This window comes from Notechis scutatus, chromosome Z (assembly GCF_049901735.1).
Source record: "Notechis scutatus isolate UNSWTSFEM ecotype Mainland chromosome Z, rNotScu1.2, whole genome shotgun sequence".
Lineage (NCBI taxonomy): Eukaryota > Metazoa > Chordata > Lepidosauria > Squamata > Elapidae > Notechis > Notechis scutatus.
In genome coordinates this window covers 88,550,357-88,569,966 of record NC_142025.1, presented here as the reverse complement: position 1 = coordinate 88,569,966, position 19,610 = coordinate 88,550,357, and the positions used below count along the sequence as shown (strand labels likewise).

General features: G+C 36.8%; 1 protein-coding gene across 2 annotated transcripts in view; it reads left to right on the top strand.

Annotated features, from left to right (window-relative positions):
• Positions 1-19,610, top strand: part of MYO1D (myosin ID) — a 137,996-nt gene that overhangs the window by 55,640 nt on the left and 62,746 nt on the right. For both annotated transcript variants that reach the window (XM_026683674.2, XM_087946587.1), the window contains exons 17-19: positions 13,985-14,208; positions 14,504-14,648; positions 15,482-15,586. In XM_026683674.2, coding sequence (XP_026539459.1) covers positions 13,985-14,208; positions 14,504-14,648; positions 15,482-15,586 — 474 coding nt within the window. The remainder of the gene's footprint in view (positions 1-13,984; positions 14,209-14,503; positions 14,649-15,481; positions 15,587-19,610) is intronic.

Here is a 19,610-nt window from a genome sequence, read left to right as displayed (position 1 = left end):
ACTTTGTAGAGCTTACAAAGCTCTCTGAGCTTGGTTGTTTACTCTCTGAGCTTGGTTGTTTACTTTCAGAGGTTTTATTATCCAACTAGGTAACATCATTAGTGCAGTGTGTGTTTGTGTGTGTGTGTGTGTACACATATGTTGTTTTCATAATTTGATGGTTATATGAGAAAATGAGTAAGACATATTTGAACAAGATGAAAATCCATGGTTAGGAATAGGGGCTAGAATTCTTAATAACACAGGTTCTAATTTGAAGCATCGTGTTATTAACTGATGCTTCAAATTAGAGCCTATGTGATTAAAATTTCCAGAAATGAGAGCTATTTTCATTAGATGACCACCAGAAATAATTGCTGATAAATATTCATTCTTTGTTTTTTAAACACACATACAAACACAGAGTTGTAATATGTTACTCATTAAATAATGCCATTATTTAATTTTATAGAATTAGCTTTAAGACTTTAGACTACTTTTGGCTTGTTCATTTTATTCTTATTGGTACCTTTACTATGAAAAAAGATGGTATCACTGATTAAAAGCTTGTTATAGAAACTAGGCAAAAATAGTTTGAGTGAAGATGAAATAATTTTTTTTCAGTATCACATTTTTTGAATGTCTTTGAATGCACTTTGTTAATTATCTTTTAACAAATCTTTAACTTTAATCTTTAAATTAAAATACTATTTGAATCTTGTATCTTTTTCTTAATTTGCACAAAAATGAACACTTTTGACTCCCTTGATAGTCAAACTGTCAGTGTGAAAGCTTCTCTTTTATACTTGCAATAGTTGTAGGGAACATTGGCAACCTTGCTTTTTTTAAAAAAAAATCTTTACCTTTACATATCATACACCACTCAAAGCTATTTATAATATTTGTTCATAACTGAACTATGATTTTAGTACACCACAAAACATTCCCTGAATTCTTTATGCATTATTTAAAGGTGTTCGCTACATTTCTATATCAGCTTTTGAGATAAGTATCAATAACAGTACATAAAATTTTATTTATTTATTTGTTGAATTTATATTGTCGCCTATTCGCCCATGGCAACTCGAGGCGGCTTACACAATATAAAACCATATTTAAAATAAAAAACAATAAAAACTAACAAAAAGAATCAAATAAATTAATAAAGTACAAACAAAATCTGGGGAAAAAAATCACCCCCAACTCCCACCCCACACCCCGATGATAGCAGATCACATGAGCCATTTAATGGGCTCCATCCCGTTCTGGGTTCCCCAGGCCCACTGGCAGAACCAGGTCTTCAGTGCCTTCTGGAAGGGTATTAGAGAGGGAGCCATTCTACTCTCTAGGGGAATGATGTTCCAGAGAGAGGGAGAAGGCCCTTCTTCTGGGTCCCACCAGGTATACCTCCCTCAGAGATGGAACCCACACCCCACTCTAATAGGTCAGGTAGATGTGACCAGCAGGAGACGTTCCCTCAGATAACCTGGTCCCAAGCCATGAAGGGCTTTAAAGGTGACAATCAGCACCATGAATAGCACCTGGAAGCAAATCGTCAACCAATGCAGCTCCTGCAGGAGAGGTGAAACATGTGCATACTGTGATCTGCACAAAACCATGCGGGCCACTGCATTTTGCACCAATTGGAGCTTCCAGATGTTCTTCAAGGGCAGCCCCATGTAGAACGCATTGCAATAATCAAGACGGGAAGTGACTAGGGCATGAATGACTGTAAATAGGGATTGTTGGTCCAGGAAAGGGCGTAACTGGTGCACAACCTGCAGTTGTGCAAAGGCCCTCCTGGCCATGACTGCCATCTGCTCTTTGAGCAGGAGTTGTGAGTCCAGGAAAACCTCTAGATTACACCCTGGGTCTGTGTGGGGTAGTGCCACCCCATCCAAGACCAAAGGTGGCAATTCTCTCTGAGCCAACAAACCCCAAACCCAAAGCCACTCGGTCTTGCAAAGGTTTAGTTTCAACCCGTTGCTCCCCATCCAGCCCCTAACAGCCTCCAGGCACTGTGAGAGGAAGGACACAGCAACACTTAACTCACCACGGGCCAAGACATACAGTTGAGTATCATCAGCATATTGGTGATACCTCAGTCCATGGTGATAGATGATCTCACCCAGTGGCTTCATATAAATGTTGGGCAGGAGTGGAGAAAGTACTGATCCCTGCGGAACCCTGTAAAGCAGTGGGCAAGGGTTGGATCTCTCCCCTCTTATCAACACTGCCTGAGAGCGGCCGCAGAGGAAGGAAGTGAACCAAGACAGCACAAGGCCTCCCACTCCTATCCCCCAAAGCCGTTCCAGGAGAATCCCATGGTCAATGGTATCAAAAGCCGCTGAGAAGTCAAGTAGAGCAAGGATGGATGCACTACCCCCATCCCGCTCCCGCCAGAGATCATCTAAAAGTGCAACCAATGCTGTTTCTGTCCCAAATCCAGGCCTGAATCCTGACTGGTAGGGGTCGAGATAATCTGTTTCATCCAGAAACCTCTAGAGCTGCTGCACAACCACCTTCTCAATAACCCTAACCCTAACCTTCCCCCAAAATACTGCAAATACCAAAATAATTATTAAAGGTAAACCTAATGCAAAATGAGAAACTAATGCAAAATAAATCAGTCCTAACAACAACAACAAAGTCAGTGAAGAAAGAAGCTTAATATTCTGTTAGGAAGGATATTGGAAAGCCTATATTTTTAGCTAAAATTTGGACAGATTCCTAAACAAGAAGATGGATTACACCTTTTAGCTCTACCTGGAAACTACTGATAGATAGTACAGTTATTGAACTTGTATGACTTTAATAACCAATCAGGTCAGAAATTTGATTATAGTCCACTAACATTTTTCAAAGACAAACCCATGTGAGTGTCACAAGGGCATAGTTTAAGGGTCTAGGACAACTCATCACATCTAACTTGCCATGATCAACTCACCATGATCAACTTGCCACAGTCAACTCGCCACTGCGGGACAACTCAATATAGGTTTAATTTCTTTTATTATTCAACACAGTACTACAGAAGCTGGTAGTCATAGGAATGATTTTCTTTGATGCAATAGATAAAATAATGTGGTAACTAAAACTAAGTGACTCCTGCAGCAAGTTGTCCTGCAGCAAGTTGGCCACGGTGATGTCAAGCTAAGTGACTCCTGCAGCAAGTTGTCCTGCAGCAAGTTGGCCACGGTGATGTCAAGCTCTGGGGAAATCAGGAAATCAAGTTCAACTGAGTATAAAGATTTATTGTAAACTTAAGCTCTCTACAAGAATCTGAGTTACTAACCGTCAAAGCAAACTGGTAGTAGATAAGAGTCAAAGGAATTCAAGATGGACTGGATTTAGATATAATTATGGGCATGAAGGGGACTCAATGACGGATGATGTGTTTGAACCCGCTTTCAGGCTTAGCCTAGTCATCTCCTACAGGTGAGTTGGCCATGGCAAATTGGTTGTGGCAAGCCTGCCATGCTAATTGGCAGGGGTGAGTTCTCCCATGCTATGGTTTTCCGTGGCAGATACAGCAATTTAAGTGAGGGGCATAGTTGCTCTATCAGCCTCTGAGATTTGAAAGCACATGGGCTGTTTGCAATTCTTTTAGTAATAGTTCATTAAATAATTAGTGGGAGGGAAGTAAGAACCATACTCACGTGGCGTTTTTCCAACTGCTTCATATTTTATCAGTTACATAGTCTGGTTTATATAAGGCAGTTTAGTAGAACAACTATAAAAATAAAACCAAGTTGATTTTGGAAATTGTAAACATTCGTTTATGTTAGAACAAATAGGACTGCATGGCTATATTTAAGTCATACTTCTAATGTCTATTTCCCACACATCCTTGAGCTCACAATTTTTGTAAAGCAAACTGAGATAAGTTAGGAAGCTTCCAGCTTAACTTCTCAGATACCCTTTTGTTCAGTTTCCCGAGCCACTTTCTCTGCTTGGAAAGGTATGTGCTTGATTCCATCAAGGTACCTTCGTGGAGAAAAAACATGTCATCTTAAGTTTCCTGGTTCACATAGAGTAGTATCCCTTCCCAAATGTAAATGTGTCTGCCATCCTTCCCAGACTTGTGAGTAATGCTGCTCTGCCTCGCCCCCTCACCTTGAGGCATTCTAGTTTCCCCAGACGCTCCTCTTAGTAGACTTGTCAATCAAATCCCCAGCAGCTGTGGTTGCCATGGCAATGTTTCTGGGCTAAGTGGGAGGGGTGAGTGGGTGAGTGGGAATGAATAGATGAGAGGAGAGAGGAAAACAAAAGCTGAGCAAACTTGTTATAATTTAATATTTTGGTTCCTAATATGTTCTTAAAACGGTCTGTTAGGAATTGTTAGTGGCGAACATACTTCTATGATAGAAGACACCTAATTCATATTTAGTTGCAGACCAGACAGGCTTCAGCATAATGACTTTATCAAAGGTTTTTCATTTACCACCTTTTGAAATCAGATTTCAGTCAGTTGATAAGACCAAATATTGTTTTTCTATCAACATAATGTATTGATTGATAGAAGATTCCCAGCATATGCTTCATATCATAGGGAATCAGAGACCTTACTGAACGGTCCCGTTTAATTGAAAAGATCATTAAGGCTTATATTTAAGCCTCAGAAATCAGTTTCCATTTGGCAAATAGTTTTTAACACTCACAATTAAATAATTCTAAATTACTCTAAGCCAAGTTGTTTTATTTTTCATTTCATTGTTTTACCAAGCTTATATATTCTATTCCAATCATCAAGCAACTTTGAGGACCTCATGTTTCTTTCATGTGTAAACAAAATAATCACAATAAACAATATAGTCATTTTTCTGTAAAAGCACTTCAGATTCTCCTGTCAGATTATGCCAATTGCATCTAGACAAAAGTCTTCTATTTCTAAACTATTACTAAAAGAAAGTATAAATATCAGAAATACGAAGGATGGTGTGCCAGTCCACAGAGTAAATATTTTAATTTTAATACTTACTAAAAAAAGAGGAAAAATTAGGTTTTCCATGGTCATGATTCATTGTTTGTGCAAGATAATGTTAACAATTTCATCAATCCCTTAATTATAACATCTTGTTTTAATTTGTCCCTCAGGGGGCAATCTTTTGAATGGCAGATATTTTTTAGCCTCTTAATAGCCATAAAATAGAAGACTTTTCTGCTGCAATCTTGACCACGGCCTCTGAAAGAACAGATCCTATCTGAGATTTTTTGTTGAAAAAATATAAGAAAGCTAAGTTCCTGGGTGAAAATTATCTGACTCACTTCAGATGGAGTGTGTGGAAAATCAACTTTTATTTGACAGTCTGAAGTATTGTTTGCCAATTAGCTCAAGCAAGTATGAACGAAGTTAATGTGAGAGAGTACATGTCTACATATAATTCAATCAGAATAGATCTGGAAAGGACCTTGAAGTCTTCTAATCCAACCCCCTTTCAAGCAGGAGAGCCTATAGCATTTCAGACAAGTGGTTGTCCAGTCTCTTCTTAAAAACCACCGGTGATGAAGCACCCACAACTTCTGAAGGGAAACTGTTCCCCTGGTTAATTGTCCTCACTGTTAGGAAGTTTCTTTTTAATTCCAGATTGCTTCTCTCCTTGATTAGTTTCCACCCATTGTTTCTTGTCCTGCCTTCTGGTGCTTTGGAAGATAAATTGACCCCCTCATCTTGGTGGCAGCCTCTCAAGTACTGGAATACTGCTATTATGTCAGCCTTAGTCCTTCTTTTGTCTAGAGTTGCTCTTCTCTGCACTTTTTCCAAAGTCTCATTATCTTTTGTAATGTGGTAACCAAAATTGGATGCAGTATTCCAGATGTGGTCTTACTAAGGTTTTATAAAGTAGTACTAATACTTCATGTGATTTTGATTCTATGCTTCTGTTTATACAACTATAGATTGTATTAGCTTTTTTGGCTACTGTCGTTTACTGCTGACTCATGTTTAAGTGATCTTCCACTAGGACGCCAAGGTACACCTCGCAGTTCCTGTTTTAGAGCTAGAAGTACAGATTAGGTTTTGCCTAAACTCTACTTCTATCTTTGGTTTTATGTAGTAAGCACGATCCGTTCTCTAAGGATCTCAGATAGTCCTCAAATGATGATAGTAATTGAGCCCACAATTTCCATCATAACTCATGATGGTCATAAAGCAGGTCCAAGCCTGATTTTATGTCTTTCTTGCTGTTGTCATTAAGTGGATGCTGATTTTTACTGAAAGTAGATTTCCAGCAAAATCATCATAAATTGCTATCATGTGACACAGGAAATGGGTGAACAGATGTCAGAACTTCAAATCCAAGTCAGAAATCTCATTTTCAGGGTCCACTATAAGTTCAAACAATCCCTAAGTGACTGATTGTAAATTGAGGATTACTTGTATAAAGCTGTATTAAGTCCCAGTGACATAAAAAGATTTAAATGATTGTTCATCTTTGTACACTGTTATTAAATTACTTTGTAGGCTAGTTTAGGAGCTGTTTGGAAGCTAATAAAAACTTTTTGTTAGTTTTTATTATTTTAAAAGCTGCTTCGAGTCGCCATGGCAAATAGGCAGAAATATAAATTAAATAAATACATAAATAATACATAAATAATATGGATATTGTTTGCAATGAAATTAGAAATTGAAGTTCTTTATAAAATATACTTCAGACTTGAATTTTCTTTTTGGACAAGATTTCTGGCTTGTGATGGCCAATATTTAATGTTAAATACTTCATTTTGAGCTATGTTTCCATTTTCCTATCTAGTGTTGTGTTTCTCATTATTACCTAATTACTTCAAATATTTATAAATTAATCTCTTTTATCTCTTGTTAAGATGAAAATGCATGGGGAAAGTCTAACCCCCTTTTTTAAAATGATGTTGACATCTCATTGACTCAAAGGGGAAATCAGTTATAAAAAAACTGTAATGTGTGCCAAACACATGCATCTATAAAATAAATAACATTGATCTGTAAGGAAAGCTAAGGAAAAGTCCAACATATGCAAAATAGTGGTTATGCCAATCTAAAGTTCTTCAGCATTCTTTAATAAGACTATATTGGACAGGCAAATGCACTCCACAGCCACATACAGCTCCTTTATATGCCATTTTGCAGCATCCTGTTATCATGCTAACCAGATTAAACTATTTTGCCAGGAATATTTTTAAAGGAGGCAGAGACCTTATGAAGCTTCATATACCTCCCAAGACCTAAGCAGAAATTAGCCTGTTGCAGTTCTCTGGCAAAATGAGATATTTTTTAGGATAACATTTTTGCACTAATGTTCAGCTGAAAAAAACTCCCAGAATAGTTAACAGCTTATTGAAAAAAAAACCTAGATAATTCCTCCCCTTCGGTTTGTAGATTAAAATATGGAACATAAAAGAAAATGAGTAAGAGGAATTTTAAAAAAGAGATGGAAAACAGTTCAAGAACTTGATGAAATGGTTAGAGCCCAGAGACAATGTAAGGAAACAAAAGGCAAAGGCAATTGTTCTCTGTACTGCAGTTGTACATTGTTTATCCTCTCTCTCTTCTACACAAACACACACACACACACGCACACACGCACAAATAAGGAATTAGAACATAGTGAACAGATGAACAGATGACTTACAAAAAATAAGGAAATCAGACTTCTGAAAAATGGGGAAATTACAGAGGGTGGGGAGCACAGCACAAAACATCATGGGCTGTTCCCTGATACCACTAGATGACATCGCTAGGGCTCGCTGCCTTAGAAGAGTGAGGAAAATCCTCAGGGATGACTCACACCCTGCTCAGCACTTCTTCACTCTCTTACCATCGGGTAGGAGATATAGAAGCATAGCCAGCCACACCAACAGGCTGAAGAACAGTTTCTACCCATGGGCTGACAGACTTCTGAATGGAAAATAACTTCATGTCAACATGGTATGATAGACTTGCGGGGCTGGCGCGTTGTGCAACAAGGTCACATAATATAATAAGATTGAGACTGGGTTAGGGACTTCTGTCCTCACTGTGAGTTGTATTGGGGGGTGTGTGTGCAAAGCAAGGCTCAGCCAATCTCATTGTACACATGTTGTACTCTAACAATAAAGGTAATAATAGAATATATTGGCACACTACAATAATAGTACTGGCACTAACCAGGATACTTGTGTGATAAACACATGCAACGTGTGTGTCAGTGAGGGGGAGTTTTATCAGGGTGAAGTTTTAGCAGTAGTTAAATTTCCATAAGAGAGAGTGCATGACAATATAGTGAATTATTTGCTTTCTCCATTATCATTATGACCGTATAAGTGCCCATGTTTGCCTACCCTTTTAATAGTATGGTGGGCAGGAACTGCACACAAAAAAACTGAAGCTAGTAGGACAAATTAAACCTGATGTATGATTATATCACATGAATAACATAATTTATAATAATTTAGTGTACTTAATATATTCCAAGTCCAAACTTAGCTTTGTTCTTGTGTATGTATGTGTGTTCATGTGTATGTGTTTGTAGTAAAATTATATAAAAATAAGTAATTAAAAATTACTGATTAAAATTAATTGCTTGTAAACTAAGGTACACTGTTTATAATATTGATTGATCCCCATCAATTATCCTGTCTTACAAACACATTCTCACACATAGACACACTATACAAACAACAGCTCCATCCCCCAAAAAGAATCAGTTAAAAAAGGATAAAAACAGGATGGAAGGGAAGGGATGTTCATAATAATAAAGGATAGAAAGAAAAAGGAAAGAGCAAAAGGAGATGAAACAATACAAAGTGATAACAGTACAACTAAGGAAAAAATGGAAAGACATCTGGATTGAAAAATAAAGCTTATAAAAATTAAATCATTCACTAAATAAGCAAAGTGGGGTTCTATCCTTGTACACTTTTGTATTACTTTTTGCATTGTATAAATAAAACTGAGCTGTTCTTTCAGTTTACAGAACTTTCTTTTGAAAATTATTTAAAATTATTTAAATCAATTATTAACCAATCCATTATCCTCCACTTAGAGACAAACACCTACCCTCTAATAAACAATTTGGTTTTTAAAAAAACCCTATCCTGTAATCTGCAGCTCTTACACTGCAAAAACATATGGACTACACAACTCGATCAGGGCAAAACAATAGACACAATCTACATAGACTTCTGTAAAGCCTTTGATTCAGTGGTACAAGACAAACTACTCCTAAAACTAAAATCTTATGGTATCTCTGGACACCTACACAACTGGATAGAAGCATAGAAGTCAAACAGATAGAAGTCAAACAGACAACAAATGGTCAAAATTGGGAGCATCCTATCAAATTCTGTACCTGTCAACAGTGGTGTCCCCCAAGGCAGTGTTTTAGGACCAACTCTTTTCATACTCTACATAAATGACCTCTGTGATCATATTAAGAGCAACTGCGTTCTCTTCACTGATGATGTAAAGCTACTACTACCCTCCAAAAAGACCTTGACTATGTATCAGAATGGTCAATCAAATAACAACTTCAAATCTCAACAAATAAATGTTCTGTCTTACATATTGACAGAAAAAAATCAGAAAATAAAATACAAGCTAAATAGTCAAGACCTTGTTGAAGATCCAAACTTTGTCAAGGACCTTGGACTACTCATCTCAAATGATCTAAGTGCTAGAGCCCACTGTAACTACATAGCCAAAAAGGCATTAAGAGTTGTTAATCTAATCCTACGTAGCTTCTTATCTGGTAATATCACACTACTAACTAGAGCATACAAAACATTTGCTAGACCTATACTTGAATACAGCTCATCAGTCTAGAACTCACATCATGTATCTGATATTAACACAATTGAAAAAATCCAGAAATATTTCACAAGAAGAGTTCTCTGCTCCTCTACTCATTGTAGAATACCTTATGCCACCAGACTTGAAACTCTAGACCTAGAAAACCTTGAACTACGCCGCCTCCGGTCCGATCTAATTATAGTATATAAAATCATACATTGCAATGTCCTACCTGCAAATGAATACTTCAGCTTCAATCATAACAATACAAGAGCACACAATAGATACAAACTCAAGGTTAACCGCACCAAACTTGACTGCAGAAAATACGACTTCAGCAACAGAGTGGTCAATGTTTGGAATATTCTACCTGACTCTGTGGTTTCTTCCCCAAACCCCAAAAACTTTAACCTTAGACTGTCTACTATTGACCTCACCCCTTTCCTAAGAGACCTGTAGGGGGCATGCATAAGCGCACCGATGTGCCTACCATCCTTGTCCTATTGTTTTTTATTTTTCTTATAATTATCTATCTCATGTATTCAAAACTATATTTATTCTTATACCTGTATCTTGTAAGCAATTGACAAATCAAATAAATACTGAAATACTGAAAATCCATAATTACATGTCTCATCAATTTATTTATTTTGGTGCAACTTCCCTCTTCATTGAAACTTCTTTGTTTTTCACATACATAATTCTCATTTTAATTATTCCAACAATTCCTACATATGTCTCATCCAAGTTGGATAGTGTTAAACTTATGATAGGGGTGTAATGATATATGTTACAAAAAGGCTTTTTCTTTCCCTCTTTCTTTCCCTTGAGGAAGGTTGGTCTTCAGTTGCTGTAAATGTTGTCTCTCATTGCTTCCTAGGCTGTATTTTACATCTTCTCCTAATTTGATATAACCCACATTTATAGAGGTATATATACAAGAAAGCCTGCTTTTTGACATCTATATAAAATATTGATAGTTATGTTTCTAATTACACTGGATAATTAATTAATCCTAGTATAAATGGAGAGTTTATGCATCTCTAGAGTAAAATGCCAGCTCAAGAACAGAATTTAAGTTCTTCAGCATTTGTGAGGGAAATGGGAGTTATTTGCATACCAGTAGGGGGAACAAAGGCTCCTTTTAAGCTGAGCTGAAGAAGAAACAAATATTATCCCAAGGAAGCAATAGGCAATTTGAATAGAATGTAGCCATTGTGATTGCGTCTTAGAGAACATTACTTTCTAACTGAAATTCAATATGAGCCTCATGGGAGTTTGGAATTCATATTTGTAGAGAGTGAAGGGAACACTATTTGCAGAAATACTACTGATCAGTATAAAGCAAAAAACAACAACAACAACCCCGAACTAACAGGTCTGTATTCACCATATCATATGGGAGACTTTACTTATATTTTAAAAACAACAACAACAACACCATAGCTGCAATTAGAGAAGAGTGTGTCATCAAAATGGAAAATCAGGCTGGAAAATAAGATCAGCATGCTAAGATTAGATGCAAACAAGCTAGAATATGAATAAAGAAGAGAAACTAAAGAACAAGACCAAAGCATATCTGGTCAAGAAATATAACCTGGAAACAAGGAAGATTAAAGATCACTGGAAACAACAAAGCCGTGTAATATAGTCAAGAAGATGAGCCAATACAAAGCTTGAATTTGCACACTATAGGCAGAATCGCCAATTTCAGCTGAATCAGAAATGTTTCTGCTAATCCATCAATGGAAAGGCTACAGTGAACCAGCCAGCACCTGACAAAGAAGAAACAGTATTGTTCTGAGCATAAGAACAATACAACAAGAATACATCTTGGATAGAGGAGTTCATTAAGAATAAAAAAGAAGTTGAAATTTAACAACTAGTAATAACAGCGCTAATAGTGGAGAAAAGGGCCAGGAAAATCAAGAGTTGATCAGCACCAAGTGAAGATAACCTGCATGGGTTTTGATTGATCTATACTCATTCATTGCCAAGCAGTTTAACAACACACTGCAAGGAGGTGAAGATTAGTTAACATTTGGCAAAACTTATCTGATAATGGAAAAGTCAACAAAAGGACAACACCAGGCAACTACAGGCCAATTACCTTTTTCACCAATTTACCTTTATACAACAACTTTCAAATTGCTAACTAATGTGGAAGCTGATACAGGTCAACAGCATCTAGTTGAAAACAATGTCTTTCTACCTGAACAGAAACAGAATACCCAAGTTACAGAGGAACAAAAGAACAGCTACTAATTGACACAACAATTTTGGAAAACTGCAAGAGAAGGAAGACCAACTTGAATATAGCTTGGATTGATTATGAGGAGACATTGACTTCCTGTGCATGATTACATAGTCAGTTGCCTAGAAATAACAGGAATCATTAGAAACACCAGACGTTTGTGCAAAGATCAATGGCATAATGGAGGAGGTGATTGCTGGTCAACAGCTATACACTGTTGAGAGATTAATATCAAGTGAGAAATCTTCCAAGGAGACTCACTACTGTTGCACTGATTCATCTGTCAACAATGCTGAATAAGTCAGGCCATGGCTATCGAACACCAAAAACATTGTCAGGCTATCCCACCTCCTTTACTTGAATAATCTGAAGCTATATGGAAAAAGAGCATCTGAAATAGAATTGCTACTTGACACTGTTCATATTTACAGCCAACTTATTGCAGTAGAATTTTGACTGAACAGATGTCCCACCCTTACCATTAAATGTGGAAAAATAGTAAAAACTGAAGGAATCAAGATATCCTACAAAAATAACTTCAATATCTGGATGAAGGCAATTGCTATAAATACCTGGACATCCTTCCAGCTGATAACATCAAGCATACTGAAGTCAAGAAGGTGGTTAGAAATAAGTCAAGAAGAAGGTTAGAAATAAATACTCAGTAGGGGAAATATCAATGCAATGAGCACCTGGGCAATTCCAGTGTTTATTAAGTATATCATGTGATAATGACTTGCATGTCACATGAGCATGACTTGCAACTTCCTTTTGGCTTCCCCCATTAAAATTTCTTGTCAGAAGCCAGTTCGGAAGTTTGAAAATGGCAATCACACAACTGCAGGACATTGCAGTTATTGTAAATGGATTGTATTGGATGCAATAAATATGTCCATTATATTGAGAGATGTCAATGTGGCCCATTGTATCAGAGGTCTGCTAAAAGGGAGCCCATTAAATTCAGTGCACACTAATGATATTATAAAAATTGCTTTTTGAAGAAATCATAACAATAAGATGTAATAACTGGGGAGGGGGGAACCCATGGATTTCACCCTCTGTAATGGGCAGTATGGAATAACCTGAACAGTCCCAACCCAGGCAATGATCTGATAAAAGATATCTGAATCCAGGACAGAAATGTATTTTGAATGTTTCAATGATCCCATAGTTCTCATGAAACTAAAGAGAGGGGAGGGGGGAAGCACATCCAGATGCACAAGTTTCTGTTGATGTAACATCATAATAAATATTAGCATTCATACCGTAAATCTAATCCACCTTGAAGGGCTGATACTATCCTTTAGGTTAGAGAAAGTGGTCATTTAAATAGCTATTCATGACAAGTTCTAATTTAATTTGCTTAATAATAATTCCTGGAAATGTAACAAATTGGTATTTCTGAATCTTGGCTGCAAACATTCATGTTGGGAAGTCAGATTGTAAAATTTATGTGCGAGATAGCATTTTGGCATGCAATTTATTCAGAAGGGTTTGTACATGCAATTATCTGAGAAAAGGTCTTTTGTGGAAAATTTGTAAAAGGACCAAATGGACGTATATCTATATTTTCATGAAATATAACAAATCAATATGTATCTGTTCCTTGACTTTAACTGCATTAACCACACAGGTTTTCAGACAATCTGCAAATTTATTCTCTTGATTTGCTATTAAAATATTTGACTTAAGTGATTTGTTTTTCTCTTGATGTAGAGAAAATTATCCTATTTAAGAATGCTACCTTTTTACAGCACAAATGAAGAAATTAAATTAATTTTGTATGAAGAAATTATTATTATTGCAATAGGAAGTCAATCCTACTTCTAGCTTAGGAAAGTTAGACCCATTAAACTCACTATATAAAAGTGTTTTATGGTTCTTTTAACTGATACTCCAATTAACAATTGTATATTTTTTATGGAAGTAGGTTGCTTATAAAGGTAAGCTATGGATTGCTTAACTAATGCCACAGTGTAATGATTTCTGAATGGCTACTTCTGTAGGTTTGGAGAGGTACATTAGCTCGACTCCAATACAAGAGGACCCGAGCTTCCCTGAAGATTATAAAGTGTTATCGTCGATACAAAGTAAAGTCTTATATCTGTGAAGTTGCCCGGCGATTTCAAAATGTGAAGTCTATGAAAGATTATGGGAAGCATGTGAAATGGCCTAATCCTCCAAAAGTTTTACGACGGTTTGAAGAAGCTCTACATGCAATCTATTACAGGTAAGAAATGGAGATCCCTGTCTTGAGTTATGGAGCTTGGTCAGGGACACACAGTATCATCAGCGTCTCTCTGTGGAGTTACCTTTGTAGATTGAATAGTACAGAAGCTACTTCAGGATATGTCAACCACATATCCTGAAAGAGAAAGAGTGCCATTGCACATTTCTAATAATATGAGTCAGCTGAACATCTTTTCTGAATGGAAATACTAATATCGATGGATAATTTTGTACTTTTGTTTCACAATCCTTTCCTTATGTCAAAGTCCCGTATGATGTCTTAATTTTTTTCTCAGATGGAGAGCACATGAACTAATCAAAAGTATCCCACCCAAAGATTTGCCACAAATCAAGGCAAAAGTGGCAGCATTGGAGTTGCTTAAGGGCCATCGAGGGGACATTGGATTACAAAGGATCTGGCAGGGCAACTACCTTGCTTTGGTAAGGTAGCAGAACCCTGTCAAAATTCAGTCATTGTTTTTTGCAATACTGTAAAAAATGAAAACGTAGTAAGAGATGAATAGAGAAGTATGTGCCAGTTCTTGTCTAGATAAATTAATGATTTATTAAATTAATTAATATAAGTGGACAAACTGAAATTCCTCCAGACAAAATAGTGATAATATTGTTCAGTAGGCAACCTAATTTGGGTGTATTCTAGTCTAAACTGAACTCCTGAAAATGGAGGTTTGACTTCCATATTCCAACTGTGCTTGAACATTTCTAGAATTGTCTCCAAAGGTTCTGGGCCAGTGGATATGTTTGGAAATTGAAAATCATATTATAGACACTCTTGCAATATGAATGTCGGGAGTATGTTTAGCCAATCAAAAAACACCTATATATCAAGATGGAAGCCTGTGTTGGAATTTTTCTGTATGCCCCTATATCTCCTTAATTTTTGTAATCAGACAGTTGTGGGGGAAATAAGAATAATTGGAATAACCGCAACAACAAAAATTTGGTGCAGCAATCCCCCCATAGGGTTACCACACTGATAACGTTCAGAAAGTCACTGAACATTTTACTATTTTCCCGGCTTTGGGGCATGTCAGTGATTGAACCCTATAGGATGCTATGCTTGTTGTAGAGAGTTTTCCTTTTGCATATCTATGTTCTGTCTCCTTATTTTTATTCCTGATTTCTTTTAACCTTAAGCTAATGGTGGACAATAGCTAGAGTTTTATTATGAATATATATTTGAGATTTTGATTTGGAATGGTAAAGGTGCTCTGGACTTGTTTTAATAATAGATAAATTTCTTATTTCTTAAGAATCCTGGTAATTCTCAGGCTATGGGTTCATTCACCTCTGTTACTTCTGAGCTGCAACGCAAGGACAAGTTCATGAGAATTCTTTTCTCATCTCAAGTTCGTAAGGTAAGCTGGAGAAGATTGGGAAAAATCCTCTCGTACACTAGGTGTTTGGGACAAAAAATAGGCTTTAGGGGAAAATAAAGTCTTTTATGGTTGACAGAAAAAAATGTAAGAGGTATTGGTTAGCACAATAGTAAGTTAGTTCAGTGGTGATGACTTTCTGGGTAATTAGGCCATGGTTTAATTATTTGGTGTCCTGACATTTCACCAATCAATATGGCTGGCATCTTCAGAGTTGAAAGTGTTCTGCTCTGTAACGCACTTAACTCCCTCTAAGTTCTTTTTATTCTCTGCATAACCATGATTTCCATGAGTGGGGCAGTAGCCTAGAGGTGGAGCTCTCGCCTCACAATCAGGAGGCTGTGAGTTTGATCCTAGGCAGCAGCAGATATTTCTCTCTCTCAGCACAAGAAGTAAATATCAGCTGTGAACTCTACATTGGCAACAGGAAGGGCATCTGGCCATTCTGTTACCCCAACTCCACCCTGATGCAAGGGATTATAGGGTCATTAAAAGACAAAAATAATAATAAAAATCATGATTTCCATCAGCCCTATTGTTTGCTTTGCTCAATTCATGTCTTCTAGAGCAGAGGTGTCCAACTCGATTTCATTGATGGCCACATCAGGTTGTGTTTGACCTTGGAGGGCCAGGGTGGACATGGCCAGCTCGATGGCACTCATGTCAGGGGAGCCTGTGCCCTGAGTGCTCTGTCTGCAAAAATGGGCTCCCGAGCTCCGTTTCCAGCTGTGACAGCCTCCTGCAATCTTTGCCAGCAAAAATGGAGCTCCATGCAGCCCTCCCGAACTCAGTTTTTACTGGCAGAGGCACCATGGGCCGGTCCCTTTCTGTTTCTAGAGCAGGCCTGCAAGCCAGATCTAAACAGGATGGAGTGTGACACCCCTATTCTAGAGTGCTGGGTCTCAGAATGTATTCTGCCATGTAACTTGTTTGATGAAAACAGCCTTCTTTTGTTCTTATCATGAATTCCAAAGCCAATGTCTATTATTTTTTGCTGTCATAAAATCCTTTCTATGACTTTAGCTTTCTCACATATTTATCTTTCCTCTTTATTTTTGCTCATTGTCGGTATCAGAAATAAGTCCATGTTTGTTGAAATATAACATGCAAAGCATAGGTACAGACTCCCTACATTCATAATGGATACTCATTGTGTTACTGCTAGTCAATGATTTCTAGGGTGTATCCTTGTGTATTTGTCACAAGCTTTTCTGTGCCTTATGTATTAGTCTTGGATAAATTGCTGGTGTATCATTTGGAACACACTGATGGTACAAAGCACTTGTATAACAGCAGCAATATTTCCAGCTACATTGTTCTGAACATAGAATATGCTAATAGCAATTATTAGAAGACTAGAAAAGAATTAGTTGCCAAGGTAGTGGAATGGTGAAATAGAAAGCCTAATGGAAGCCTAGCTATTTTGGTGCACCTGGATGGTGAAGCAATGAGGATAAATTATGGCTCTGAGGCAGAATTGGCAGGAATCTGTACAACCTGTTGATGTAGTGACTGCTCTGGTACTAGTATATCATGATTTCTGCCAAGCCTAAACAATATCTCAATTTAAAAGCTGTCAGGTAATATAATTTGTTTACCCTTTTACTGAAAACCTTCAGAAAGACTTTTAAATAAGAGTTTAGTGTATTAAGCTGAAAGGATTCTTTGAATAAAAGAGCTGTAGGACTCTTCCTTTTATTAAGACATTGTTCCATTAACATGCTGAGACCATTTTGAAGTAATTCATCAGTAATCTACTTGTGTAGCTTCATTTGTCCTCTAACATTTTATAATTTCTCAAATGATATTTAGAATCTATTTCTATTCTCCCCTTGCTGAACTTTTCCACGAGGCCCCGCAAAACAATGATCAGTAATAATAATCTTAATCTTTTGAAGTGATATTCAGCATGCTCCCTCTGCATGAGCATATTATATTACCAAGCAAAAGGCATGTTGTGATTCACATGACTGCAATGACAATAAATCAGGAAGATACAGATAAAACTAGTATCTGTACCAAGCCTTATTACTGTATATACTGTATATTTTTCTCAGCTTTTTTCCAGGATAGTTGGTTGTATCTTGAAGAACTTCCTTTCTTTTCTTTTCTTTTTTTTAAAACAAATTTTATTAGTTTTTACAACAGAATACACAAACAAACAAGGCATAATAATATAAAAGATCTTTTCTGAAGAAACCAATAGAACATACAGAATAATTCCAAATTATAATATATATATTTACGTTATCTGTTCAACTTCGCATCTTATCCCAACTTCTCTTTATTTCTCCCTTTCATTCTATTATTCAAATTATATTTCTTGCTAATTAAAATTTTATTGCTTTTCAAGAACAATACACAAACAAACAAAACGTAGAACATAAAAACATAAAACATCTTTTCTGAAAGTTGCTTGATCCCGGGTTAAAACTCTTCGTACAGACAGAAATTCAAAAATCATATTCATTTTATATACCATTCCATATCTTGTTACCATTTTCAATTTTCTATATAGCTTCTTCCCTCTTTTATCTTTCTTGATTTTATTTTATTTATCTCATCTCAGTTCAAATCATAATACTTATCATTCTTTGTCTGTTCTATTTCCAGCTATCCATTCATCTTTTCTCTTTAAACAAACTTCTCCTGTACACTGATTGGAGTATGACGCCTTTAACTCTTTCTCCTAACTTAATAATACTTAATATAACACTTAACTTATATTGGGATTCTGTTTAGTACATTCTAAAATTACACAATGTATTTTAAAAGAAAAAAACAGCAACAACAACAAAAAACATATTTATAAGTATATAAGACCACTATCAATGCCATTAAAAAACTAATCATACATATTAATACTCATTTATATCTTAAACGTTTTTTCTAAATACACATATAAAAACACAATCTTATGTACCTTACAGAATCCCTTTTTCAATTAAATTTACCCATTGTCCCTAAATGAATTTTGTTTCTTTAAATCTTGCTTCCCACCATTAAGGCTTCTCATCCCTTCCTTTCTCCCTTGCTTATTCTTCTCCTTGCCCTTTTTACCCCTTTGTCTCTCCTCCTCCCCTTTCTTCTTCTGCTTTCCTCCTTACTGTTGTTTTCTAACCTTGTATCCACCTTTCACCTCATTTTTCTCTTTTTTGGTTGTTTTTTCAGGCCTTAAAATCCCCTTTTTCTTTTCCTCTTTCTCTTCCTCCCCAAATAGGATCATTTGTTCATCAAAGATGGCTTCTTCTTTATCCCAGTCATCCTGCTGCGCAGTCAATTTTTCATAGGTACATACCGCCATTTTTAAAAATTGAAAGAGTGCCCAAAGTATCTTTCCCATCTTGTTCTTCTTTTTTATATTTTTTATATTCAGTTTTTAATTCATCCACAAGCAATGCCATTGTAAAGAGAAAGAGATTTCCGGTCTGCAGCGCTTCGGAGCAGGCAGGAATCCGCGACTGTGTGCGGTTTCTGCCTGTGTTCACTGCCCGAGTGCCCCGAGCCATTTGGCTTTGGGGCTAAGCCACCTCCGTAGAAGGTGGCGAAGACAGGGGGGGTCTGGCAGGGTCGAGAGACATCGCACCTCTCTTCCCTAGCCAGCTAAACCCCCTTTTCCAAAGGCAGCTGAGCGGCGGTCAGCAATGGCCGCCACATAGAAGAGCTCAGCCGGAAAAAGAAAGTGCAGGAGGAGCTGTCAAGAAATGAAAGTGATCTTTGCTGACCGGGACAAAGTAACAGTGAAAGTACCCTGGAATTTAAAGCTTATTAAAGATACATTGTGTCCAGAATGTGTCAAGCGGCAAATGGAAATTAAAGGAAAAACTTTTTGTCTTTTCACTCTCCTTCCGAGCGTGACAGCGATAGAACTTTAAGAGAAATTGGAAAACTCGCATTGGAGGTATGGATTTCTGAATATTTAAAGGAAAATCTTTTTGCTGTAAGTGGGAAGGGAGAGGGAAAAAAATTGGAGCAGAATTTAAACAAGGAGGAGACTGCCTAGAAT